Source organism: Lissotriton vulgaris, unplaced genomic scaffold (genome assembly GCF_964263255.1).
Source record: "Lissotriton vulgaris unplaced genomic scaffold, aLisVul1.2 SCAFFOLD_2804, whole genome shotgun sequence".
Lineage (NCBI taxonomy): Eukaryota > Metazoa > Chordata > Amphibia > Caudata > Salamandridae > Lissotriton > Lissotriton vulgaris.
The window spans coordinates 135,038-162,571 of record NW_028251288.1 but is presented as its reverse complement, the minus strand read 5'-3'; the positions used below and the strand labels follow the sequence as shown (position 1 = coordinate 162,571).

The 27,534-nt window shown below is 44.7% G+C and overlaps 1 protein-coding gene across 2 annotated transcripts in view; it reads left to right on the top strand.

Moving 5' to 3' along the window:
• The window catches only part of LOC147662953 (very-long-chain (3R)-3-hydroxyacyl-CoA dehydratase-like), a 235,620-nt gene that overhangs the window by 114,360 nt on the left and 93,726 nt on the right, over positions 1-27,534 (top strand). For both annotated transcript variants that reach the window (XM_086950768.1, XM_086950769.1), the window contains exon 3: positions 2,187-2,314. In XM_086950768.1, coding sequence (XP_086806894.1) covers positions 2,187-2,314 — 128 coding nt within the window. The remainder of the gene's footprint in view (positions 1-2,186; positions 2,315-27,534) is intronic.

The following is a 27,534-nucleotide window of genomic DNA, read 5'->3' as shown; positions in this document are numbered from 1 at the left end:
TGTGCGGATATTTCAGAATATATCAGAATAAGGAAAGCACAAATGAAGCACATCTTTTGGTAATTCTGAAGTGTGGTGAAAACAAATATTTTAATACAATCAAAAAACATCAATATACTAGGTGATGACATTTCCACACATTATCGTTTGTGCGCTGTATACTTTTATCAATAAAACGGTATGTGGTGGTGCAAATGTAGTTGTCATTTCAAATGAAGATGTGTTGTTTGTAATGGCAGAACGCTACCACACCATTCATACTTCACTTTACCACACTCGACTCCAGTCTAATCTGCATCACTCCTCGCTGTGTCACTGCGCTCTACTCTACACCACCACTCCACTCAATGCCACTTCATTCTACACCAATGCACACTACTCTTTACCATTCCACTCTATGGAAGCACACTCTATGCCAATCCACTCTACGCCACTCTAATCTACTCCGCACTCTATGCCACTATACTCTACCATGCACCATTCCACTCTGCTCTTAAACAATCTACTCTGCGCCACTGCACTCTGCACCACTCCACTCCTGTGCATCCTGCTCTGCACCACGGAACTCTACGCTGCACCACTGCACTCTACTCCAACGCACTCAACATTATTTTACAAAAATATGCACTCTACACGACTGCACTATATGCCAATTTACTCTGGACCACTGTATTCTATGCCACTTTACTCTACTCTGCAACACTTCACGTCACTGCACTATACACCACTCTATTCTATTCTGCACCACTGCTGTGTTTGCCACTATACTCTGCACCACTCTATGCCACTGCACTCCACGCCAACTACGCTGCATTACTGCATGCTATGCCACGCTACTGTACACAATTGCACTATATGTCTCTTTACGCTGCACTACTGCACTCTACATCACTTTACTCTGTGCCACTCCACTCTAAACCATTCTGCTCTACACCACTGAACTCTCTGCCACTCTACTCTACCTCACTTTACGCCAATGCACTCTACACCACTGCATGCCACTACACTCTACGCCACCGTAATCTACTGTGCACCACTGCACTCCCATCACACTGCACTCTACTCTGCAATACTGCAATCTATGCCACTACATTCTACACCAGTGCACTCTACCCCACTATTCTATGCCACACACTCTACCTTGCGCCACTCCACTCTAGCCTGCACCACTCCACTCTACTCTGACGTGCAGTGCAGTAGCATAGTGCAGTGGCGTAGAGTAGATTGTTTCACTCTACTCCACTCTACACCAATGCACTTTACACCACCCTACTCTAAACCAAGGCACTGTACCCCACTGCGCTCTACTCCAATTACTCTGCACAACAGCACACTATGCCACTCAATACCATTGCGCTCTATGCCACTCAATTCTACTCTATAACAAAAACAATGTCTCAACAGGTAATGTTTATAAGACCGTTAAATAAAATATGCACATCAAATTATAAAAAGAAGGAGAAGAGAGACTCAAGGGTTGGTGAGAGATGCACAAAGCAATCTGTATTTAGGGCAAAATAATACAAAGAACAGTATCAGCACTGCTTACAATAAATGTGGACGTAACCCGAAAGAACTTGTGCACATGGTGCTCTTGAGACATACGGTGAGCGGCGCAAGTGACAAGTGACACAGCGAGGAAAGGCGCAAGGTAAACACACTTAATAATATAGACAGGTGTTTTTTGTTCACAATTAGTTTTGGCATGAATGGTTTTGCAATGGATAGACAATTTCGTGAAAAGTAGAGTGGCTCCAAGGTTTGCTCTGGGAGGTCAGCGGCGTTTCAACCTTTAACCGCATCGCTGCGGCGGTTATTTTCGCGCTACGCGGCTTTTTTCTAAAAGACGCGTTAGATGACGAGCTCAGCTCGTCATCCGCACACGCCCCCCGTGGCTGATGACGAGCTGAGCTCGTCATCAGCATCGAAGGGGTTATTAACTTAAGGTCATCTTCATGACCAGGTTACTGTAAGTTTACATGCTGAGTACGCTGTGGATCCAGGGAAATGTATTAATATGATAGTACACTGCTAACTGCTGAAGATGTTCAATGTACACATCTGTACATTATGCCAAAGTATAGGAATGGATATGTTATGTATCATTTTGAAAATAGAAATGAAGTGCAATTTTTCCAGTCGTATCATGTACACTCTCATCATTTGTCTTGTTTTTGCATATTCAGATGCCTTTGCCGATACATTTTATGCCATGGGATACGTGATGCGTGTTTGCCAGCTGCTGTCGGTCTTGGAGCTGCTACACATACTTCTTGGAATTGAAAAAAAGCGCTTCTGGCCAAGATTTATACAGGTATGTCATAAGCTGGTCTGTGGCAGTGCAAAGTTGGGAATGGTATACTATACTTTTTTGCTCTTAGTGAAGCAGTTGATTGTCTCAGAATAAGGTGCAAAGAAGAACAAATAATGCTTTAATGGGTTGGGGTGTGTGCGGCCCTATTTTCTGTACAGTTTGCAGCTGCCTTAGATATTGCATTTCCCATTCCAACCCTGAGTGACACTTTCTGTCTGTTACAATGGAGTCCAAAACGAAGGCGTGAGAGTTATTTCTTCAAATCCATTGTATGTTTTCGTACAAAAGGTGGAAAGGAGCGGGAACAGGGCCACCCATAGTAAGTAGGGCCCTCCTGAGCATTTTAGTGTTTGTGTAGCATGTACTCTCACTCACAGGAATTATCGCTCCAAAGTTGTGATTACTTGAGCTAGTGTTGACTAATAGTAAATAGTACTCATGGTGATGTAGCTGACGGTATGATTTATCAAAGACGTCTCTGAACCATGTTCCAGGGGCCACGGGGCATGCAGGAGTTACTCAGCCCCAGGAGGCGATTGAGGCCTTCTACCTCTGATGTCATGAGGCCAAACCTACTATGGGTCCCGCTCTATTGGCCCAAGACCCGCCTTCTACACTTGACTCTCTGCTCGAGCTACGCTACTCAACTATCAAGGCTCCCTTAGAGGAAGCTCACATACAGTTCAGTGAACACGACTTATAACTCAACATGCGGGAAGCGCGGCCATAAATCAATGTCCAGTCAAATACTTGTTTTTGTATAAAAAGTACTATTTTATTCTAACTCTACGCATGCAAAGGCTAACAACATTCAAAAAAGCAATAACAAAGTCCCCTTGAGGTAGAGCGCTAGTAGTTGTCAGGTCACTCCCTGTCCTCCCACCTCTAGTGGGACTCATGGGAGTGGCCGGAGTTCTCACGTGAATGTCAGCCACAGTGATATGTGCATCGAAGGCTAAACCTGGGTCCTCAGCCCTACTCTATGATTTTCTCATCAGCCCCATCTCCCTCTTCCTGCAATATGCCCAGGCCCCTTTCCTGGTGATCTGCCACTGTATCAAAGAGCCCTTTGAAATGTACAGGGAGAGCATGGCTCTCCCCTCATCCACTGCTTGTCCCACCTAGCTCACAGGAATGCAGTAATACACATTTCTGTCTTGGGGATTCCTCTACTCCCCATGTATTCACCAGGCAGGCCTGAGCTTCTCAAAATGGAACCCAAGAACTTCCATGTTATGTAGTAGTGGAGTCCCTTCTGCACGTAGGGTACATGCACAGCACACACACTGCCTAGTACTGTTGTCCTCAAGTATTATGCTACCACCAGCATTCCGACATGCAGCACACACACTCAGTCTGTGCACACTGTTCAGTACTGCAGCCTCGTTGTACTGCACAAGTGTATGTTATTTTAAAAGCGCACAGTGTCAGCACACACATGTTTACCATGTGCGCACTGTACTACACTTCTCCCTAGGTGTATTGTATTCCTTGCAAGCACACTTGCACTCAGCAAATGTTTTCATCATGCATACACTTTCACATCAACCTGATGTAAGCCAGGGGAGAGTTAAACACATAGCAACAGAACTTTTCAAAAGGTGAGTTTGCCTGTAGGCCTCACTCCAGTGGCAAAGGGTAAAAAGAACCTGCTCCCAACAATGTATGCTGCTATCACTGCGCTTGCGCTGTTTAACTCCTGGTGAAGGTTGTAGCCTTCCACCACTATGAGGGTAGCACTTTGGGCACACCTTCGCGTTCAACCAAACTGCAATCTGTGAGACAGGGCTATGTCATGACACACACACATGATCCTTGTTCGCCTATGTCAAAAAATCTGCATTAGGGATCCAGACAACAATACAGTTGGGCACTCAGAGCAGGGGTACGTCTCTCACTGTGCAGAGGACTTTACTGTCCCAACAACATCAATCTTGTTAAGAAGAATAAACAGTAGAACCGGATCCCCAACAGCAAAGTTATTTTTTCAAATAGATTATACTTATTATTATTATTATGTTTCTTATATAGCGCCTGAATCGACCCCCGAAGGGGTATCTCCGCGCTTGCCTTGGGAACCCGTCCTGGCTTTTCCCCAAGGTGAAAGCCAGGCATCCCGCCGCGGGGGGCCGTTGTGCAGATTAAGCAAGCTTAATGCCCAGAGTTGCAGAGTGTGAACCCATGATTAGGTCAGGCACCGAAGCGAGAATTATCGAGTCCATGGACATTTGAGCTCAAGACCCTGCCGCGTCGGGAATTGAACCCTGGTCCCGGGTCTGACCTCTGCTTCAGGGTCTGCCTGCTCTAACCATTGAGCTCCATGCTCACCGGAAAATCATATCTATCTGTTTACCTGTGCAATTCTCTCAAACCCGTCAGGACCTAACATTTCACCTATAGAGAAGACACTGCGTACCCTCATGCAGTGTTCACCAAGGCTTGCAAAAGACAAAAAATCCTCTCTTTGTAAAGATTATGGGGCTGATTTAGAGTTTGCTGTGTTTGCAACAAAGTACCATGTCCGCCAAACCCTAGATCTACAATCTTTAAATGAGGTTTTGGTCAGTTTCTGTCCCCTGTTGGTTCTGTTGACAGAAAACAGCTGTCCCTGTTTGGCTGTCGTAGAGATAGGCATTACGCTGCCCACCCTATTCAAAGTGGACAGCATGATGTCCTTTTTATCTGTCTCTCACAGCTAGGATATATGTGATGTTCATTTTTTAAATCCTTTATTGGTATAATAAGGATGACAGTGATTACCGGTCAAAGTACATGAACTTATTAATGTTACTAAAGCATATTTACACAGGGTTACTATTGATTTTTACCTTTACTCCTAAAATGATGGCCTTATTTACATGTGGTCTGTTGATCTTGTACCTTTTACCAAGTCAATAGACATACCTGATGTGTTCATATAACTCTTTAGGGAGTTAGAGATAATTATAAATATACATACTGCTGGTGAAAAAAGTCAGTGCGTTAATTGCTGCATAGTATTTAGTAGTGTGTGTGTAATAATTGTGCAGTCAGTGCTTGTACTTTTACTTTTTATAAAGAAATTATTTATTTAGTGTTATTATTGCCTGCCAGCGAATGGTGGTTACTAGCCCAACCCACCACCCTTGAGTAGGCATTGGACTGCTCCGCTCCGCTAGCGTCAGAGAGTCAAGTGCTACAATGGGGTGTTGGGTCCACATTTGTCCTCCCACAGGAACCAATTACTTATGCAGGCCACACAGCTAATGGTCCGTTTCCTTAGAGGGTAATTTGTTGTTTTGTTTGAGAGAAACAGACTCCCACTATGAGAGCTTGTTTTTGAAAAACAAATGATGTTGAAAGTTTGGTGGACGTTCGCCGTCAGTTTTGACGGTCGCCCACTAAAATGTGCGGCTTGAATGGAACCAAGTTTTTTGTACCTTAAAGGGGATAACCATGCCTCTGGATTCTTTCGATGCACAGAGATGACCGCTGAGCTAAAGCTCATCTCTACCTCTGTCACCTTAAAAGACTATCGTCTGCCAGGTTTAATGTTCTCTGCCACCCTGATCGACTGTACTCTATCCGACAAAGTCTACATCTTCCCCTTATTTTCACACCCAAGTCTGCCCTGACAGGTCAAAGGAATGGTTCCTGCTGTCCAGTGGCTCATACAGAGGAGCTACACCACTGTTACATCCAGCTTTTGAGTCTGGGTTGCCTTTACCTTCTCTTCAGTGTGGGTAAGTTCCATATATTCAAAGCAAGGACTTTGACTGCAATGTCAGCACCTGAGGCTGCTTTAGGATGGCTGGCTTACACAATAATGCAGTCAGCATTCACAGCAGAACATTTCTCTGTGAGGGGTAAACTGTCAGTTATGTATCTTATTCCCTCTTTGTGAAGATGGGACCTTCTTTATTCTTGGATGACAATCTAAACCCAATGTTCCGTCCCTACTACTTTTGTCCTGGATCCGAGATATAACAAGCCTTCACCTCTTAATTAACACAGCAAAGAATAGAGGATGGCAGAAAAGGAAAACAAGGATCATGGACATAAACAGATTAGGAAAATAAGTCAACAAAGTAGAAGAAGGGAAACAAATCCTGGCCTAAAGGCATGGCATGACATGAAGGTTGAAGAACTACACTGTTCCAAAGCATGCCCGTGGCTACCTTTGTTCAGTACCCCTCAAACACGTTTCAGCCTATTCCATCCATTTTTATGCAGGGCATTTACATTCTTCTTCCTACAGCTACCTCTCCGCTGACCCTTTACACAAGAACCCATCCAGTATGCTTTGTTCAAGCCTGCTTTTAATTGCTCCAGGAAATGTGCTAAGACCTGACTGCTCACATCTATCAAACATTAACTCTAACTTTTCAACTGCATTTGACCATCCTCATCACTCAAACATTTGACCACTTCGCTGCCTTCATGGTACTTCCACATGCATCCAACTCAGCTCTGAATGAGTTCAGCCTACCAACTCCTTTTAACAAGACCAACAAACTGCCCAGAATGATTGTACTTAGTGCACATGAATTCAAGATTACCTTTTGCTTCCACTCCCGCAACTCTCTGACGATAAGAATTACAGGAGGGCTTATTTACAAGAAGTTAGTGTAGGGCAGCGCTGCAAAGCTTCTTGCTGCACTGCCCTATTCCAATTAGAAAGGGCAGGTATTCACTGTATTTACAAGATAAGGTGCATCCCTGTCCTTTCAGCCAGCTCTGTTGCACCTTTTGCAGTCGTTCGCCAACTCAGACACCATTGCACCATGGTGCAAGGATGTCTTTGTTGTTGGCACAAGTGTTTTTGGTGCAGGAATGGGAACCTTCCTGCACAAAAACAATCCCGAGAGGCGTGTTCTTCGTTCGGTGTGTCCTGCTCTAGGGAGTTGCAAGGGTTTGGGGCTGCCACAGGTTTATAAGCAATTGTAAATGTGGGGCAGCATCAAGGTCCATGGTTTTCGTGGGGAAATACCAATGGCAACACCCATGGGACACCTCTTTGATGCAAAGTAACGACTTGCGCTGCTTTCTCTACTCCATATCTACGAGGCCATGAAAAGCCACGCAAAGTGGCTTTGCATGACTTTTAGATTAGGGTCTGCATACTGCGCCTCTGGAGCTTCACTAAAGTGACTCTCAGGCTGAAGAAATGTGTCACACGGGGCTTGTAAATACATTTAGGTATTCTCCATCAATTAACTCAGTATTCAATATGTCCTTGTGGATAAAGCCAGCCTTGCACTTCCTTATGCTTTCTTTCTCCTTTTTAGGTCTCACAAGATATCTTGTTACCTTACAGAGGGCTTTGAGGTCACCCTTTGATTACCATTGGTTGGCTTTATTGTCACTCTCATGTATTTGCCTGTTATTAGTCAGATTCCATAGACTTCCTTTCTCTTTGAGTGTTTGTCCCTTCCCTGGAGCATGGACGCATTACTTGTGTCCCTCCACTTCTATTTCTTTCCGGTGCAACTTTTTTTGTTTTTCTTTAAAAACACTTATTGAATGTATTTTTTTCAACTGTCTCCGTTTACTTCTCCCGAGATCTATTCATGTGTTTGCCACTGCCCACCAACTCAATCTCCATTGTCCATGTGGTTGCCCCTGCTTCACCCACCCACTCTCCTTATCTGTGTGGTTACCCCCGACAGTCCTGAGGACCCTCTGTTGTCCTTTTGCTTGCCCACCCTCAGTGGTCCATCTGCTCCCCATCCCCTCTCATCTGTCCTTCTCTCCCTCCGTGTGACCTCGGGGTCGTACATGGCTAAAAGTTTTAAAAGAAGCTATGACAGGACTGGCACTGGCCACCTCATAACCCTTTTTTTAAAATTACTTTCAGCCATGGCTACAAAACATTGACTAGGCCAATAGCTCTCATGCTTTTTCTCTTTCTCTGATGAAACAGTGTAGCAAAGTGTCAAACCGTTTGCAGCTTCTACTCGAGGCTGGGCATCATTTGCACCCAACTGGATGAGCTTGACTGCTCCATCTGAGACTCTCTCCCAACGAGACATTCTCCTACCTCTATAAATCTATGCTCTTAAAGAAGTGCAACAAATGAGCTGAGCGATGTGTAGGTTTCAGCCCCTACCTTCCCCCTGGCATGCTTCACCTTCACATGCAATAAATATGATTTCCTTTCTTGATATAGCTCCTTAATCTGACCAACCAGCATTTCAATGGATTATGCTATCTCCTAAACCTTCTAAACAGGAGAATTTTTTCTATTAAGTACTTTTGTTGTTATGAATTTTGTTGGAATCATTATGTACCAATAATTGGTTTCACATAACCTGGTAAAAATAGGAACCGCAACCAGTTTCTCCCTATGTCATGCAAAACAGAATCATACCTGCCCACTGTCTCATGGCTACCATAGTCACTTGTATAAAATGTGCATTTCTCAATCAAGACATTGACCTTTTAAAAAAAAAAAAAAACCTTTACTACTTTAGTCTACCCATTGTCTCGTCAAATCCATTGCTGTAAGTTTTACTTTCCTGAGATACAGATTGTCACTAAGCCTTTTTGTCATCTATGATCATCTACTGCCTTTTAATATGTGGCAGTACTTCTTTCCACTCGCTCCATAGAATGTGCTGCTCACCCGGTGCTTGTTAAAAATAAAGAGGAGCGTTCATGTTTTTGTGCATGCTAGTGACGGCCTCTGCCTGACCCATAGACAAGATGAGCGGTGAAAAGAGGTGAGTGAGAGGCAGAGTGCAAAAAGTATAATAATGTGACTAAAATTGTCTCCGAGGATCCACTAAAGCTTTATTGGGTAGTCTCAGAGACAAAGTTAAAAGAGAAGTCTCTGGATTAAACCAAATATATCCATAACAATGGTCAACATGTTTCAGCCATTGATCGGTCCCCTAAAGGGATCCAGCTGCATTCTTCACGACCTTAATTGTAATTAGTCACTCTGCACGTGTGTTTAAAGAAACATGAATATACTGGCCACCACTGGATCTGGACGGTCAGGTTGTCAACGACCAATGTGCTTCTATGGGTTCATCTGTCTGCAAATGAAAAGTATGATCATAATCTTCAATTTATCATGATCAGACATTACCAAGAGAAACTTTAATGTAAGTGTCTGTTCTTTTTTATTCTTACCTATAAGTGGAAGTGAAAATCCATCTCTCCAAGGTCTAGGTACATCTCATTGTGCCCAAATAAAAGAAATAATATATTTACAACAATGCGTCCATTGTATGCGTGTGTATATATATATACACACAATCTGTGTGGTGCACAACAGCAAGTGCTTTATATGATACAAAATATCTAGGACATTTCTAGACCAAGACCGCAATATTACTCCCATGTCAAAAAGTTCATAGTTTTAACTCGATTGGGCTATCGAACAATCCCCGATCGGCATTCTATGTCAGAAAGTTTTTGTGATTACTTATAGTGGGATCGGGCTATTTAGGAACCCCGTTCGGCATGGCTGTCTACCTTTCCAAAGACCGGTTAAAAATAGTGCATGATGCATGACAGAGACCCTAGTGCTGTTTAGTAAGAGAGCCCAAGTGACTCAGAGCACAAAAAGAAACATCCTGCGGGTCCCCAATCGGCATTCTATGTCAGAATATTCTTGCGATTTACGTATAATACGATCAGGCTATTCAGAAGCCCCGATCGACATAGTGGTCTCCCTTTCCAAAATGCGGTTAAAATTGGGCATGTTACATGCCAGAGGCCCTGGTGCCATCTAGTAAAAGAGACCAGATAACTCAAAGCCCAAAAAGAAACATGCCGCGGATCCACTAAAGCCTAGCTGGGCGATGGAAACCAACATCAGTCAGTGTGAGGGCACGATTGAATCTGTGTACGTTACAATTCATTCACATGGAGCCTAAAATCACATTAAAAAGGTTGGTTCCTGGGAAGTGTAAATTGTTGTATACGAAGATTGCAGTTTTTTTAAATTTAATTTTATATAGTGCGGACTCGAACCATAGGCACTGGTGCGCTTTACATGCATACTATTTGCATAGCACAAGGTTACATTCATAAGCTTTCACCTGAGACAGCACTGTCGCAAAAATAACAAAAAACATAACAAGCACTGGCAAAGACAATAGTTGTTTCCGTAAGGAAGCTCTAGTGCCTTTGTCTGTGTTTTTAGACATGTTGCCCAGCAGCGCGGGTTGTTGAGCAACATGGCTTAAAGTAAATAAAAAATAGCGCTATGCCCAACCGTTACAATTAAAATCTGCCTCGTTCATTTCTTTTATTGCCTCTACTAGAGTGTTGAGCTTTCTAGATACTTGTTTAGCTCACAGGGGTCTCGTGATATTTGCGTATAAATCGTGTGCTCTTATGGCCTGCAAGTATCTTTTCACTCGGGAGAACAACAGAGCATATTTCTTTCAATCCACGTATGTTGCTTTATATTAAAGTTGCATCAAATCATCTTAAGTGCGCTCTTGACCCTTTTGGCTCGTCTACTTTGTTTTTAGAAATATTTCTCGTATGATGTCAGGCTGATCTACCATGTGATGTGTACATTTTACAGCTCAGCGTTGTTAAACTGTAAATATTTTGATCTGGAAAGACAAATAGGTGACCTATCCTAGAGACCCAGACTTCTGAGCGGACACTTTCTGTGCCTGAAATCCGGATTTAACTGGAAATGTTGGCTCTGGTGCAGCTCGTTTGAATAAGGTCAGCCTTAGCCAATCAAGCCCCTCTGTATGGCCTGTTTGGAATCAAGGCCATTGAAAAGAACAAAGGCTCCTCTTCCCCTATCTTGAGGAGATAAAGACTGCATAATGTAGGTGAAGGGAGAAATTCAAGCTGGGAGCTACTGTAATTCATTATTAGAACAGAACAGTATTTGTATGGAAAAAACGCATCGCATTCATGTCAAAAATCTCCCTTGTGTCCTGTGGTGTTCACCAAGAAACATCACTCGGACAGGTGCTGTGCCACAAACACATTAGACATATACATACATACGTACAAATAAATACATATGCCACCCCCAGCCTGGCAGTCCTCAAATACTCTAGATACCACATGTATGCGGATAATTCTCAAATATACCTCAACATTTTTTTAGAATCAAACAATTTTTATTCAGCAGACATGTAGTAGTGAACACAGCTAGGCTGCCTACATCCACCGGCCGGCAGAGCGTAGAAGAACAGCACAAAAACACAGCCATGAGGTCTACAACCCGGAGGGCGACCCGGCGAAGGTGGGCTGTCAGCCAGGTGGTGCAACCAAGTAGGGCGTCGATGCTGCTTTTTATAAAACCAGAGAAGAAAAAAACACCACAAAGGAAACAAAAGCCTACCCACCCCCCCCACCACCCATCCGCCCAGGACCCCCCTCCCTCCCTCCCACCCACCCCCTCCGCATCAGCATGGCCCAGACATCTAACTAAGCCCACACTCCCAGGGACCCCGTTACATTCCAAGGGCGAGCCATGGACTCTCAGGTGTTCGCCCCTGGCGGTTCTAACGGAATGAGTTGCAATATCTGTAGGAATTTGGGGCAGGTGATCTCTCGTAAGTCCCGAGATAGCAAGTGTATAAAGGGTGCCCAGAGCTTCGCATACGTGTCCCCTTTACCATCCACACACAGGGAGAGCCGCTCCATGCCCAGCAGCAGCCAAAGTCGCCTGATCCAGTCCCTCGGGTCAGGGGCGTCTGGTGAGCGCCACCGTGCAAGGATTACCAGGCGTGCCGCCAGGAGCGCCAGAGCTATCTGTCTACCCCGCAGGGAGCGCAGGGGAAATGCCTTAGGATGAGGTAGGCCCAACAGTACATGCTCTGGAGCTCTGGGAAAGGTGATGCCAAAAGCATTGTCTATGTCGTCTAGAACCTCCTTCCAGTAACGCACTAATTTGGGACAGTGCCAAAGCAGATGTGTCAAAGTGCCTGTCGCGCCACAACCCCTCCAACAGAGACTCAAGCACTTAGGGTCCCACCCCTGGATCCTCGCTGGCGTGTGGTACCAGTATGTAAGTATTTTAAAGGCCGCCTCAGCTCCGGCAACGTTGGCTGCGGTGTGGTGTGCGCGATAGTGTATCTTGTCCCATTCCTTACGCGTCAACGGGCTGCCCAACTCCGTCTCCCATCTAACCTGCGCCTTGGAGCGCTGCGTGTGTTGGCGCTTCATAATGAAAGCATAGAGTTCAGAGATGAGTCTGCGATCATCCTTCTTAAAGGCTACCCAGCGTTCCAAGGGCGTCATAGGACGGGACATGTCAGCAATTTTAGTAGGGAGTGTTACCCAATGCGCGACCTGCGAATAATGGAAGGCATCCGCGTCGTTCAGCTCGAAGTATTCCCGGCGAAGAGTGGAAAACGGTATCAGTCCCTCCGGTTGAAAGAGGTGTCCCACCCTCTAACAGCCTAGCTCCCTCCATGGCTGGAAGACCGGCGAGGCGCATCCCGGGGGGAACTCCGGATTGTCAACTATAGGCGTCAGTGGCGACGGGAAGGTAGTCCAGCCGCGTTTGTACGCCAGTCGATCCCACACCGCTAGCGTCGGTGAGGTCACCGGCGATGAGTAAAGGCCCCAGGCCCGATGTTTACGCGGGAGCCAGAGTTCACGCCAGATGTTACGTCCCGCCACTGTCTGGTCCATAAAGAGCCATTGCTTGCTGGACATGGGCCCGTTCCATTCCAGGATGAAGCGTAAGCACGATGCCTGGTAATACGCCTCTACGCACGGGAAGTTCAGGCCACCCTCATCTCGAGGCGCCGTTATTCGGGCGAGAGGAACGCGGGGGCGCTTATGGTTCCACAGGAACGTGGTCAGCAGTCGCTGTAGTTTCCTCAAGGCCCCTGGGGGGGGCGCAGGGGTAGCATCTGGAAAAGATAGAGGATACGAGGGAGGATCGTCATCTTTATCGCAGCTAGGCGGCCAAACCAGGCCAGCTGCAGCCGGGACCAGTCCGAGACAGACTTGGCTGTTTTGTCCAGGAGGAGCCTGTAATTGAGGGCAACTGTTTGGGTAATCGTGGCTGCCAACTGGATCCCCAGGTACGGGATGTCTGTCTGGACCCACTGAAACGCGAAGTCCTTCCGGAGATCCCGGACCTCCTCCTCCGGCACCAAGAGATTCAGGATTTGGGATTTCGAATAGTTGACTTTGAAGCCAGCCACCGTTCCGAACTCCTCCAGCTCCCGGGAAAGATGTCTCAGAGAGGAACGCGGATGAGTGAGGGACATAATGACGTCGTCAGCGTAGAGGCTCACCTTGTGCTCCTCCGCCCCGAAGCGGATCCCCTGCACAGCCGCGTTGTCCCGAAGACGTTGCACGAACGGCTCCATGTAGAGCGCAAATAACAGGGGCGAGAGAGGGCAACCCTGCCGAGTCCCGCGTGTGATCGGAAAATATGCAGACCTGCAACCATTCACTCGGACAGTGGCCCGGGGGGAAGCATAGAGGCAGCGGACCCAATTGACAAAAGCGTCTCCCAGTCCGAACTTCCTTAGGACCGCAAACATATACGACCAATCGACCCGGTCGAATGCCTTCTCGGCATCTATGGAAAGGAAGCACGCCTGCGTACGTGACCGATGCACTGAGTCCATCAGGTGAAGAAGCCTCTTGGTGTTCTCGCCACCCTGTCGCGTCGGTACAAAGCCCACCTGGTCAGGTTCAATGATGCCGTCCATAAACGGGCTAAGGCGGGCTGCTAGGATGCCAGAGAACAATTTCATGTCTATGTTAAGAAGTGAAATGGGGCGGTACGAGCTGCACTCCTTGGCATCCTTGCCTGCTTTGTGGATGACAGTGACCACCGCCTCGGCCATGGACGGAGTCACGTTCCCCGAATCCCTGAAAGAGTTAAAGAGACGTGTCAGGAAGGCTCAACATTTTTTTAAAGCTAGAAAACGTCAGGAAAGTGCCCAATTGCCTACAAGAAGACACAACAATGAATGACCAATAGTTACCTATCCCGGTTTGTCTTAAAAACCAAGGCACAGATTTTCCCAAAACGCAGGAACGCAGCACAGCAGCCAAAATGCTGCGCTGCTTTGCGTGACAGGGAGGAAACAGGAGAGCACTATTTCTACAGAGATTTAGCTCTCTCCTCCCCTCTACCAGGCGCCGCACTGATTTCAGCTGCAGTGGGCCAGGCCTACACCTTAGCGCCATAGTGCGTGCCTGAGTCTACTATAGGTTTTGTGCAGGAAGGGAAGCCTTCCTGTACAAAATACTATGGCTAGAAATACTTTAAAACGTTTCCTATTTTGAATGTGTGCTGCACAGTGCAGCACACATGCAAAGTCAGAAAAATTGGAAATATCTCCTCTTAATGCCTGTTTTGAAATGGCGTTAACTTTTTGCAGTAAACTCTGTCTACTATTGTATATAGATAGTGTTTTGCATCAAAAGGCATGGATGGTACATGGGCGTTCCTTTGCAAACGCCCCTTGCTGCTAAGTAACGTAAAGCAGTGAGCACTGCTTTGCTTCACTTTTAAGGTACTTTCCAACACAAAACAAGTTTTGCACTGGAAAGAAAATTAGGAGAAAAAAAAATTGTACTGGTTAGCGTCACTTTTGTGATGCTAACTCAATGCAAAATGTTTGTAAAACTACCCCAAAATCCGTACCACTTCTCTTGTAAAACGTGAATCCTATGCACAGTCTGGTAACTCCCTATCCACACCCTCTAATTCTGGTTGAAGACTTGGACTTATTTTTTACAAACATCTGTCCCTTTTCCACCCAGATCATAGGCTTCACCACCTTCTTGGAATGTTCTGCCTCCTTCAAACTAAAACACAGATTTCTCTCATTATCACCATGGCCCTCTCACACCATGGCCTCTGCAATAGCATGTACTTTGGTCTTCCAGCCAAAACCTTGATAAAACTCCAGAAAGTATGACATTTAGCTACTGACCTCATCTTCATTCTGAATGGCTCGAACCACGTCACCCAAGATTTAAAGTCACACCATTGGCTGCCCATCAAAAGATAACATTTGAAACACTTTGCTTTGTACACAAAAACTTGCATTTCAGAGCCATGGAATACCTTTCTAAACTCTTCATCTAGGAATAGCCTGGCTAAGCTAGGCTTCCCAATATCACCTTTCCCTGTGCCTGTTAACATTGAAATGGTCTGGAAGCAGATCTTTGCATGAGAAAGTCTTCTCCCTCTGGAACTCTCTTTCCCTGCATCTCTGTGGAAGGAGCTGAAGTTGGTTTAATGACAAACAACTGAAGACTTATAGTTTCTGGTAGATATTTGCAACTTTAGGACTTCTTCCTGCTATCCTCCACCTGCACATTAGCTTCCCATGGTCGCACTAGCACCATACAAAAACAAATACAAGTATTAAGCACTACTACCTGCATCACAATATAATCAAGAGGTATGCCACTGTGGTCCGATGTGGCTTCAAACATGCTTTTCTTTACGCGTTGTATTATATATATAAATAGGTTCACAAATAAGCTATTTATACTAAAATAACATTTCCTTTAAATTCTATTAAGCACATGGATGTGAGGATTATGCTTATGTCTCTTCGCTAAAGTTACAGCTACTATTTGAAATAAACATCCTGTCTTCAAAAAAATACTACTTTTCCCAAGACCCTTAGGGAAATAAAAAAAATAAACAAAATCCATCCAATACTCTTGTTGTATTTGTTCTCACTGTCCCTTGTCTCCTTCACCACATGTCTTTCTTCAAGCGACCATTAGCACGTCAGCCATATCATTTAATCCTGTTTTGGTGATTCATTCCCTAAGAAGAAATCTATGTGTATTACAGAATTTAACTTACTCAAGTTTCCAGCGGCACACATTATTTTTCCCCAAAACATTGCAATTACATCAGACTGTGGGGGAAAAAACAACATAAAAACCATATGGCGTGAAAGAAAATAACACCCTACCACAATATGACGTTTCTTAGGTCTCGCCTACGCAGCGTGCAAGCGCTGCAGAGGAGGGACCTCTTTGAATCGCTCAGGACTTTTGGGAAACTCGTACATGTACTGCAGTGTTACCAATGAGCCCTCGTGCATGTGTGGCATTTACCTTGCAGGAGCGAGCAGCGGCGCCATCTGTTTGTAATAATCGCGCCTGCTGCTATTCGGTCCCGCAAGTTAAACACTGCACGTTGCTTTAACTTGCGGGGCCGTGCTTGTCTCATGTATGTTGTCGGGCGGGTAGTTTGATCCCTGATCCCAGGGTGGGTAAATCCTCACTGCTGTGTCCTTAATAGAATTTAAACTTATAGTTCCGAAAGCTAGGAAATGTAATATTCTATGGAAGGACAGGAGGTGAGGATTATGCTAGTTTAAAGCGTACGTGCCACCAAGAAAGCAATAGCCATCAGTGGCTTGAAGTAACGTTTAAAACAGAATCAGAAGACCAGTGTACTGTAGACATGATTTCTTCCAGCCTGGTGCCCAGGACAGCCACCTTAGACTCTATAGTGCTCCCTGGCTGAATGAGCTTTAGCAATAGTGGGGGATGAGACACCCATAAAGAAATCTTTTAAGGTGATGAGAAGCTGACGCATCCCGGGAGGACAGGTATCCTCCATCATTCCCTCGTACGCCTTGATAAATCGCTCTACACAGAGTTTGTGGTTATCCTCATAGGAGGAGTAAGAGACCACTCTAGAGTTAGTTTGCCTTTATTTCTCTATGTATATGAAAAGTAATTCCCTCTGGAGTAAGAATATTACCTGTAATGTCCAGGGCCATGACGTCCGAGACGCATTTTTAGGAAACAAGGCAGAGCAACATACCTAACTTACCTCATAACAGGAACTTCTCGATAAAAGAGTTATTTTGCCAGTATAACAACAGGTTAAGTACTCTCTTGATGTCCCACAAGGAGGAGCACCATGGTACAGGTGGTCTGGCAAGGCAGACCCCTCTCAACAACTTCCTCACCATGGGAAGCTTGCCCACAAAGCTACTGTTAATGGGAGGGTGCCCTTCCGAAATGGTGGATCTGAAGGTGTTTACTGACCGTAAGCTATGCCTTGTGTGCCAGAGTAGGGTGGTGTCAGCAGTTTCCCTGACCCCATCCAACCATGTGACGGTGTTGGGACTCCTGCTTTCCCTCATTGGCTGACCCATGAGCCAATGAGGGAAGGCAGCACTCCCAAGGTCAAGTAATGAGGGAAGGCAGCGGTCCCAACCCTCCTGGAACATCTGAGGCAGATCTGCAGGTAAGTGTGATCTTTGTTTTAATTAATGTTTGGTGCGTGCATGTATGTTTGAATATTTGGTAATGAGTGTTGTGAATGGATGTGTGTGCGTGTGTGAATGTATGAGTGAGAGTGAGTGTGTATGTGTGCGTGTCATGTCCGCCCCCTCTCCCTCCTAAAATTACCGGCTGCCACTGATGTAGGAGAGCCTGAAACAGGGGTAAACGAATTGGAGAATCCCAGGGAAGTTCCATCCGAACTGGATACCAAGCTTGAGATTACCGGAAGGTGTCACTATTACTGTATCTGCTTGTTGCCTCCTCAGTTGTGCCAATCAGTGTTATCGTCATGAATGGTGGGAATGCTTATCTTTTCTCCCTACTCCAATCCTAAAGAAACACATCCATTACCGCTGCACGAGATTATGGCCTCCAGCTGAAGAACCTGTGCAGCTAGAAGTCCAGTTTGGCTGCAAACATGCATATATCTCCCAAAACCAGTCACTAACCCCCCAGCCACAGGGACACCCCTCTGAGGACTTAACTTGCGGACTGGAGTAGTGAAGAAAGAGGAGGAATGAAGAAGGCAAGGGGCTATTAGGACAAATCCAAAAAGGGAATTGGATGAGCTTAATTTGTATTCATTTCCCCTAATGTTCTTTGGAAAAGTTATTTTTTGAAGACACAATTTTTACTAAAGTTAGGGCTGTCATTTGTAATAAAGCAAAGAAAGATGAGAATAATCCTTGCCTCCGCTCCTGACATGAAATCTGCACACATAAATTCCAATGTGAAAGACAACAACCTAAACCACAGAGTCACGATTTGGGGGTATTTAAACCTTGGAGAGGGGATTTGCTCTCATAGAAAGTTCCACCAGTTTGGGAAAATTGCTAATGAGCAAATCTTCTCAATGGATCAGGTTTATAATAGTGTTTTACTATAAATCAGTTTAGATACACCATGGAAACTATCAGTTTTGTGGTATTCACCAACATTTAGCAGGTAGTCTCTCACCCACAATATACTTGTAGATTTACACCTATAAAGGGCGGGAGTAAATTAATATGTGGGATTGAATTGGCAAAAGAACCCTTCCAAAAAGAACAAGCATTTGCAATGCAATAGGTCTCGCATTAGGAAAGTTTGAGCTATTGGTATTGTAAATGACACATTTATTATTTATGTTTTGGTTTTGAAAATAGCTAAATTATTCGCTTTGTCATTTACAATGCCAATACTTAACTTTAACAAATATGACACCTATAGCATTTGTAACGCAACATGTGTTGTATTTACGTGACTTAGATGTATTGATATTACAAATAACAATGGCTTTTATTTTTTTAATAATTAAGGTGGACGCGGTGGTGGATTTGGACGCGGTGGTGGATTTGGATACGGTGGTGGACATGGTGGTGGATTTGGATGCGGTGGTGGTGGTGGTGGTGGACATGGTGGTGGACGGGATAGTGAACGTGGTGGTGATGGTAGTGGATGTGGTGTTGGTAGTGGATGTGGTGTTGGTAGTGGACGTGGTAGTGGATGTGGTGTTGGTGGACGTGATAGTGAACGTGGTGGTGATGGTAGTGGATGTGGTGTTGGTGGTGGACGTGGTAGTGGATGTGGTGTTGGTGGAGGTGAATGTGGACGTGGTAGTGGACGTGGTGTTGGTGGCCATGGTAGTGGCCTTGTGGTGGTGGTGGTGGAGGTGGTGGCGGATGTGGTGGTGGTTGTGGACATGGTGGAGGCGGTGGAGGTGGTGGTTGTGGACGTGGTGGACATGGTGGTGGTGGATGTGGTGGACATGGTGGTGGTGGATGTGGTGGTGGATATGGTGGTGGACGTCGTAGTGGTGGTGGACGTGGTGGTGGTAGTGGACGTGGTGGTGGTAGTGGACGTGGTAGTGGACGTGCTGGTGGTAGTGGACGTGCTGGTGGTAGTGGACGTGCTGGTGGTAGTGGACGTGCTGGTGGTAGTGGACGTGCTGGTGGTAGTGGAGGGTGTGGTGGGTGTTTTGGTGGTGGATGTGGTGGACATAGTGGTGGTGGATATGGTGGACGTCGTAGTGGTGGTGGACGTGGTAGTGGACGTGGTGGTGGTAGTGGACGTGGTAGTGGTGGTAGTGGACGTGGTGGTGGTGGTAGTGGACGTGGTGGCTGTAGTGGACGTGGTGGTGGTAGTGGACGCGGTGGTGGTATCAGTTGTAAGTGAGAGTTTGTTTGTGGCAGTTAGTGAGTGTGAGTTAGTAATAGTGAGTATAAGAGAGTGAGTAAGAGTAAGTGTGCAAGAGTAATTTTGAGACATTGAGTTAGATCGACTGAGATAGACTGTTTTAAATATAGTTGGTTAGTGACTCTGATTGAGTGAGTTAGTGACTGTGAGAGATTGTTAGTTAGTGAGTGTGAGCGAGTTAGTGTTTGAGCGTGTGAGAGATAGATAGAGATAGATAGTGACAGAGTGCCAGCGTGAATTTGTTTTTGCGAAGTTGTTTTTGTGAGTGGGTTAGTGATATTGTGAGAATGTGACTGTTTTTGATAGTTTGTTAGTGAGAATGAGCGACTGATTCAGTTAGTGAGAGAGCATTAGAGTTAGCTAGTGTGATAGAGTGTGAGAGTTAGTTATTGAGACAGTGTTTTAGAGACATATTTTGTTATTGTTAATGAGAGAGTTTGTTAGTAAGAGTTTGTTAGCGAGAGTTAGTGAGTTATTTAGTTAGTGAGAGAGTGGGTGAGTCAGTATGTGATAGAGAGTGGCAGAGTTATTTAGTGATAGTGAGTGGGAGAGTTATTTATTTATCCCAACTGAGCGTGAGAGCTAGTTAGCTATTGAGAGAGATCGGAATAGTTAGTTATTTATTTATTGAGAGTGGTTGATTTAGTTAGTTTGTGATAGAGAGTGTTCGAGTAGGTGAGTCAGACCGAGCGGCGCCTGTTGTCTGTTTAGAGCAGAGAGGAAGGAGCTGGAGAAGCAGAATTCACGTGCTGCCATGAGAGAAGGGCGGGGGTACTGAAGGAGGATGGCTCTGTCTGCCTTGTGCCCCAGAGGCGCCTGTTGTTGGTTTCCTGCGAACACTTGCTAATTGAGCGTTGTAGCTGTGGAAAGCAAAGACCGACACAGAAATGTGCATTAATAAAATGTAGAATAGTATTTTGTTGACCAAAAAAAAACCAATCACACCTGCTTTGACCTTACCTAAATACTTAATCTGATAACAACTGGCACAGAGGGATATTACCTGATAATCTACAAAGATACAAATGGTATTCCTTGTGGAGGATGACTTTGGGAAAATATCACACTATTCTCATTTGCCAAACAATTTATTTATTAATAAAAAGACGGTAATGTTTGTTTAACAACGAAACCATGTGTCAGCTGGAGACCAACAAAGCTGCCTTTCGTGAAAAAGTAAGTCATGCCACAGAATTCACTTTATAAGATGCAATCTAAAATGCACGAGCTCTCTATATTTTGAAACAAGCCGGTAATGTTTGACTAAGAACGAAACCATGTGTCAGCTGGAGACAAGGCTGACTTGCGTGAAAAAGTACGTTGTGCCACAGAATTCACTTTAGACGATGCAATATAATTTGAAAAAAATGCACGCGCTCTATATATTTTGAAACAACAACCCGGTAATGTTTGTTTAAGAACAAAACCACTTAAACAAACATTACCGGGTTATTTGTTCAAAATATATAGAGCGCGTGCATTTTTCAATTTAGATTGCATCGTCTAAAGTGAATTCTGTGGCACGACGTACTTTTTCACGAAAGGCAGCTTTGTATCCAGCTGACAATGGTACCATCAAGGAGGATGGCGCTGTCTGCCTTGTGCCCCAGTGGCGCCTGTCGTCTGTTTCCAGCTAACACTTGCTAATTGAGCGTTGTAGCTGTGGAAAGCAAAGAGGAACACAGAGATGTGCCTTAAGAAAATGTATAACAGTATTTTGTGGTAAAATAATAATTCCACTTGTCTTGACCTTACCTAAACACTTAATCTAATAACAACTGGCACAGAGTGAAATTACAAAATCTACAAAGAAACAAATGGTATTACAGCTGGAGAAAAAGCTGCCTTTCATGAACAAGCAAACTCACCGCCGCAGCCCGGCTTCAACAGGAAGCCAGGCAACCTTTGTTGGGACGGGGGCGGGGCAGGACACGCGACCGGAGCTTCCCAGGAGGCAGGCTGCAGTGGCTGGCGCATGGCTCCGATGCAGAGAGAGGAGAGCCCTGCGTGCAGCCGGCGTCCGCCCGGGAAGCCAAGGAGCGGAGTGCCGGTGTCCCCTGTGCCCGTTGACGTCGGAGTGAGCTCCTGCGGAGTAGAAGTCCCGGTGAGTGGGGCTCCGTGCTTGCGTGTCTGTGTGTATGCAGGGGGGAGGGGGCGGCAGTGTGTGTGTGTGTGTGTGTGTGTGTGCGTGCGCGCGCCTGTGTGTGTGTGTGCGTGCATGCAGAGGGGTGGGGGCTGGCTGTGTCTGTGTGTGAGCAGGGGCTGTGAGTTGATCTGCGCAAGCGCGGCTCAGACGCGCGCTCCCGCGGTCAAAACTGAGACTGCAAAAGTGCGCGTCTGAGTCGTGTCCACATTCCTAAATACGGGCCACATAAGGTCTGAAGCAGACACTCTCAATGCTCACGCATTGAGAGTAGGTCTGCTCGACCTAATGAAGCAGACACTCTCAATGCTCACGCATTGAGAGTAGGTCTGCTCGACCTAAAAAGCTGCCTGGGAAAGTGTTTCTCCATGCAGAAAATATTTCCTTTTGATGAACCCAAAAAGTTTCAAAGTGCAAATGCATTATACTTCGGAATGTGAAAATATGCACCGCTTGGATTTCCATATGCTTTAATGGTGGACATTTGTGGAAATACCTCTGGAAACAATTCTGCATTCTATAAAAGTGGAAAACATAATACAATGTATTTTTAAGCCAACAGGGGTAACTGTCAGAATGTTGCTCTTATCTGTTTGAGAATCATGATTTGGGGCAGAAGGGCCCGTTATAGTATGATGTGCCGGCCACCAAACTGCTTGGGTGATGGAGGCCTTCCCTCCACCTGCCCAGCTGAGAGTGGGCCTCTATATTAAACATTCTCCACCGTATTAAAAATGCTCCCCCCAACATTGTGAAGGTGTTTTCAGTAAATTGTAATGGTGGGTAGTTTGCCATATCCTGTATTTTTGGTTTCTCAGAAACAAAACGCAAAACAAGAGTTTCTTCTGCCAACACAAAAAGCACTGTCCCCAACATGCTGATATGGTTTTCCCAATGTGTGGTGGATAATTTTCTTTTTTGATTTCTTCTTTGCAACCGCCTTGCCGCTCACAGTAGTCCTAACAAGAAAAAACACAGTGTTTGAAGGCCTGTCCTAAATGGGCAGGCTTTCTAATGCTCTTATGACTTCAGCCATGTGGCCAGTTTCGAACTGGCATATAAGGCAATCAGGTAGGGCCCGAAGGGGTGATGTTGACTTTTTGTGCGTTATATATTTTGTACATCATTAATAACATAAATTAAAACATAAATCCACATTCTGCATATGTGCACACCACAATCAATAGAAAAGAGTTTTCCTGGCTCTTGTTAAGATGGCATTCGGACCTACAATTGAGGCCTAGTTGTCTAAAATAGATGTCTCCTTCTGCATGTATGCTGTTCGTTATTTCTACAACACGCAGTGAAGTGGTCATGTTTGTTTATTTCATTTGATCTCGTTCTTGCTTTTCACTAGTGGTCACAATAATGTCTCTTTCCGCAAGGATCTTCTGCTATCTCACTGTACCCTATCCATTCAAAATAGTTCACTGTTGTTCATGTTACTAGTTTACCCAGCTATCTCTGGGTGACATTTACAAGGAGTGGGCAGAATCAATATTTGTGTAATGGGATAGTGCTTAGTTGCTAGTGCACACATTTATAAAATGTCATTTGCTAAGAATGTATTTCTTTTGCTTACACCATGATGAGTTATTACTTTCTATGTTACTCATTAAGAAGATTCCCTATATAAACCCCTGATTTTGGGGGTGATCCAAACGACTTTCCAATGCTACTAGGGATGCTGTCTGATTCTCTACTGACTTTGCTGCTCACTTGGGTCTTTGCTTTCAGGATAGGGCATTACAGAATAATGTGTAAATCTAATAACTCTTTCATGACTTTGACTTTATGCTTTTTGCTCCTAAGGACTGCACCATTTGAAATTTTGTAATATATCGTTTAAATGTTATTCATGATCTAGAACTCAATCACTGAGTGGGCCCTAACTTAATAAACCGTATTTTTACATGATACTGGGGTGCCTTATCTCGGTGACACATTCAGCCTGATTCATGATCGGGCCGTTTTGCGAGGCTCAAATAGCGAATCATAAGGAATCGCTATTTGAGACTCGCAAAACGGTAATCATGTAGGAATCGCAATATTAATTGCGATTCCCACTGATTCCTTATTTGCGATTAGCTAATTGCTAATCGCAAATAAGGAATAACTCCCCATGCATTCCTATGGGCCAAAAGGCCCATAGGAATGCATGGGGAGTATTCCTTATTTGCGATTAGCAATTAGCTAATCGCAAATAAGATAGCGATTTAAAGGGTGCCAGGGGTGTCCAAAGGACACCCTGTAGCACCCCTTAAATGCAAATTGAAACAGGTGTTGCGCACACACATGTCCAAAGGACATGTGTGTGTGCAACATGCAACTTAGAAAAATGCTTTTAAAAGCATTTTTCTAAGTTTTTGCTATTTACCGAGAGGTCTGACCTCTCGGTAAATAGCGGCCCAAAATTGCATTTTCGCATTTTTCAAATGCTTCATGAATTGCATTTAAGGAATCTCAAATAGAGATTCCTTAAATGTAATTCCTCGCAATTTAGCGATTTAGCAATTACCGATTTTTGCATTTGGGATGCTGAATCCCAAATGCAAAAATCGCACTCGCAAAGGGCCGGATTCTCAGAATCCGGCCCTTTGCGAGCCGATTTAGCCTTCATGAATAAGGCTGATTGCCTCATAAAATTTAACACCTTCTCTGATTCATCCGTCTGTGGGCTAGTTGCAAATGTACATTTTGGTGCATTAACATTTAGGGGTTACCCCCTAACCCCATTGAGATCTGACAGGGCCACCTATACAGAGTGGGCCTCGTTCTGGTGGCGCACAAGGCTTTGTAAATGTGACTTTTAGTGACGGTCCCGGCGCACATTTGAGGGCCATATCTACAAGGCAACGTAAAGCCACCCCGTGACTTTACATGGCCTTGTAGATAGGGACTAAGGCAATGCAGCACAAGTCGCTGCGTTGCCTCACCCTGCGATAGGAAGGCATGCCATGGGAGCTACGGTGGATGTTCCCAAGTAACACCCATGGCATTTGACACATTTCCAGATTTAGGAGATTTTGTAAACCTGGGAATCCATCAAAAGCCTACGCCTCCCCAGGAGCGCAAGGAGGAGAAGTGCCTTTATTTCTGCAGCACACATACATAGAGGAAAAAGCCTCTTCTTATTGTTTTTGTCTAGGAAGGTGTCCCTTCTCGCAGAAAAGCAATCCTGCATTCGACGCAGGCACCCTTGCACTGTGGTGTAATGGTGCCTGCGTTGGCGCATGGCAGCCCAATGTGCACCAACGCTGGGGAAAAGGACAGGAATGCGCTGCACCTCATACATACGGCGCAATTCTGCCCTTTTCTTTTGCCGTAGGGCAGCGTAGCAGGAAGGCCTGTGTCGCTGTCCTACTGCACAAACTCATAAATGAGGCCCAGTGTCAAACTGACCCAATTAGCTAAAAAAACGTGGCAGATGTTTGCAAGCTGATTCGCTATAGAGTTCCACTTATATTTTGGAAACCGGCCTATTTTCTGTCCCCAGTCCGACCCTGCCTGTGACGCATGGCCCACCGGGTTTCCCACAGATAAAACCCAGATAACCGCAAGTTCACACGACTCTTGTGGTTGCCACAGTTAGTGTGTCGCGCGTAGATCTTCTGATATTAAGTGAATGTCATATTTTGCCACACTCGAAATTAGACCATTAGCACTTTATTGCGTACACTGACTGCATATATATTCCTTTAATTTGTCCTGGCTTCTCTGCGCTTGCTGCTAAATTCCACGAGGATCGGATGTATTCACTTATACGATAAATTAAGGTGACTGGAAAAATAAAATGACAATTCAGGACTTAAATTCGTAATTTTTCCCTGGAGAGTGGAGACTTTAGGACTAAACAAACTGCAAACTTGTTCTTTTCCTTTATCAGCAGATTCTTAACAGGGAAGCTGTTCAAAGTATTACCGACTGAAACCTGCAGGCATATAGCGTTGTTCAGTGGAAAGATCTAGAAAATGCTGAGAAAGCAAATCACACAAACACGTCATGGTGTGTCAGCTTGCGAGGAAAACTGTCAGCAAGCAATCTGACCGTAAAACCATAGACATATAAATGACACAGAAAGAAAGGGGAATCCAGCAACACCGCAGGCAAGCGACTTCACATTTAGTGAGTAAAAAGAATTATTATGCCTAATATTCCGTGTCTCGTTTCAGGTTCGGTAATTTACACAAAAAGAACAGAATAGATTAAAAATAGCAGATTACCCACAATCGCAGCTCTAACAAAGCATGCAATATTTTTGGGAAAACCGGAATAGAAACTCAGTCAAATAAAACCACGTGCAGCGTGCCGGAAACAGCTCTTGAAAATGGAAACCGACACAAAAAGGTCAGCCGCGTGACTTATTGGTGAATGGTGATCGCATTTGTTTTTTTTGTATTGCTAATTTATTTTATTTTTTAAAATCCTAGTGGCCTAAAACAAACATCCATTCCAATTCACATAGCTGCCAAGTTTTCAGATTGCTATGTGTGACATTTTCATAATTGTAGTGTAATTATGAGTGACATTTCAACGACTGTGAGTTACATATTTTCGCGTGCAAAATCAATCAATGAAGACGAGGCAAACATATATATATATATATATATATATATATATATATATATATATATATATATATATATATCAGAAATTACACCAATTTGAGCACTAGAAATGGAAGGGACTTAACCGGAGACGGATTCCGTGTGAGTGCAGAACAGGCTGCCAAGTTTTCAGATTACTTATATGTGACATGTCCATGGTATTAGTAGACTTACGAATGATATTTAACTGCCAACTGTGTAACACTTAGAGTGACACTTTCTCATGAGAAAAAAACATGTAATGAGGTGCATGGAGAGAGATAAATATCAGAATTTATCCACAAGAAGTTCTAATAATATCTTGCAACTGGAGCAAAACTCCTGAAATGAAAGTCTACACTTGCGTTATAATGAACGATGACTGCAAATGTTGCGGTAGGCTACATATACTGTGCGTAATATAATTTTAAAACAATGTGAAAATTAATGTGCCTACAGTAGCAGGCTGTGTCCTCTAGCACTATAATACAGAAGTAACTAGCCACTACTGAGCCAAGAAGGACACACTTGAAAAAATATTTACTTTTGTGCCAGCATTCGATTGCTACCAACAATATGCCAGGAAGTATCACCATTAAGCCAGATCAAGCATTAGGCTGTTGTGCGGCTTTAATAATGCGGGGTCCAGCATTATAGAACATGTGAGTGCCACGGATGCCTATGATATATCAAGGAGGACCACCATTGAGCATTGGATGCCTGCAGTATGGCAAGAATTACATCCATCCTGCCAAAACCATCACTGTGCCGTGGATGCTGACAATATGTGCCTAACCAAAAAATTAATGTGTCCCCTCATGTAACGTAACTGGTGCTATGTAATGAGCTCTGATTCGCGATTCGTGCTATAAAAAACTGTGCAAAAAAAACTTCCATTCCTCTCTGGGTACAGCTATTCTGCGCTGGAAATTGCCTGACAATTTATCGCAGTTACAACATAAATACAATGTGTCCTGTGTGTGAAGAAATAAACTGCCAGGCTCAGTCTGAAATGAATGGTGTGCTGTCACTGGCATTGCAATCATCTAGTATTAATAAGCAAATGCTGCAGAGATCGACTCGACAGTACATTAGTCTGTAGACCC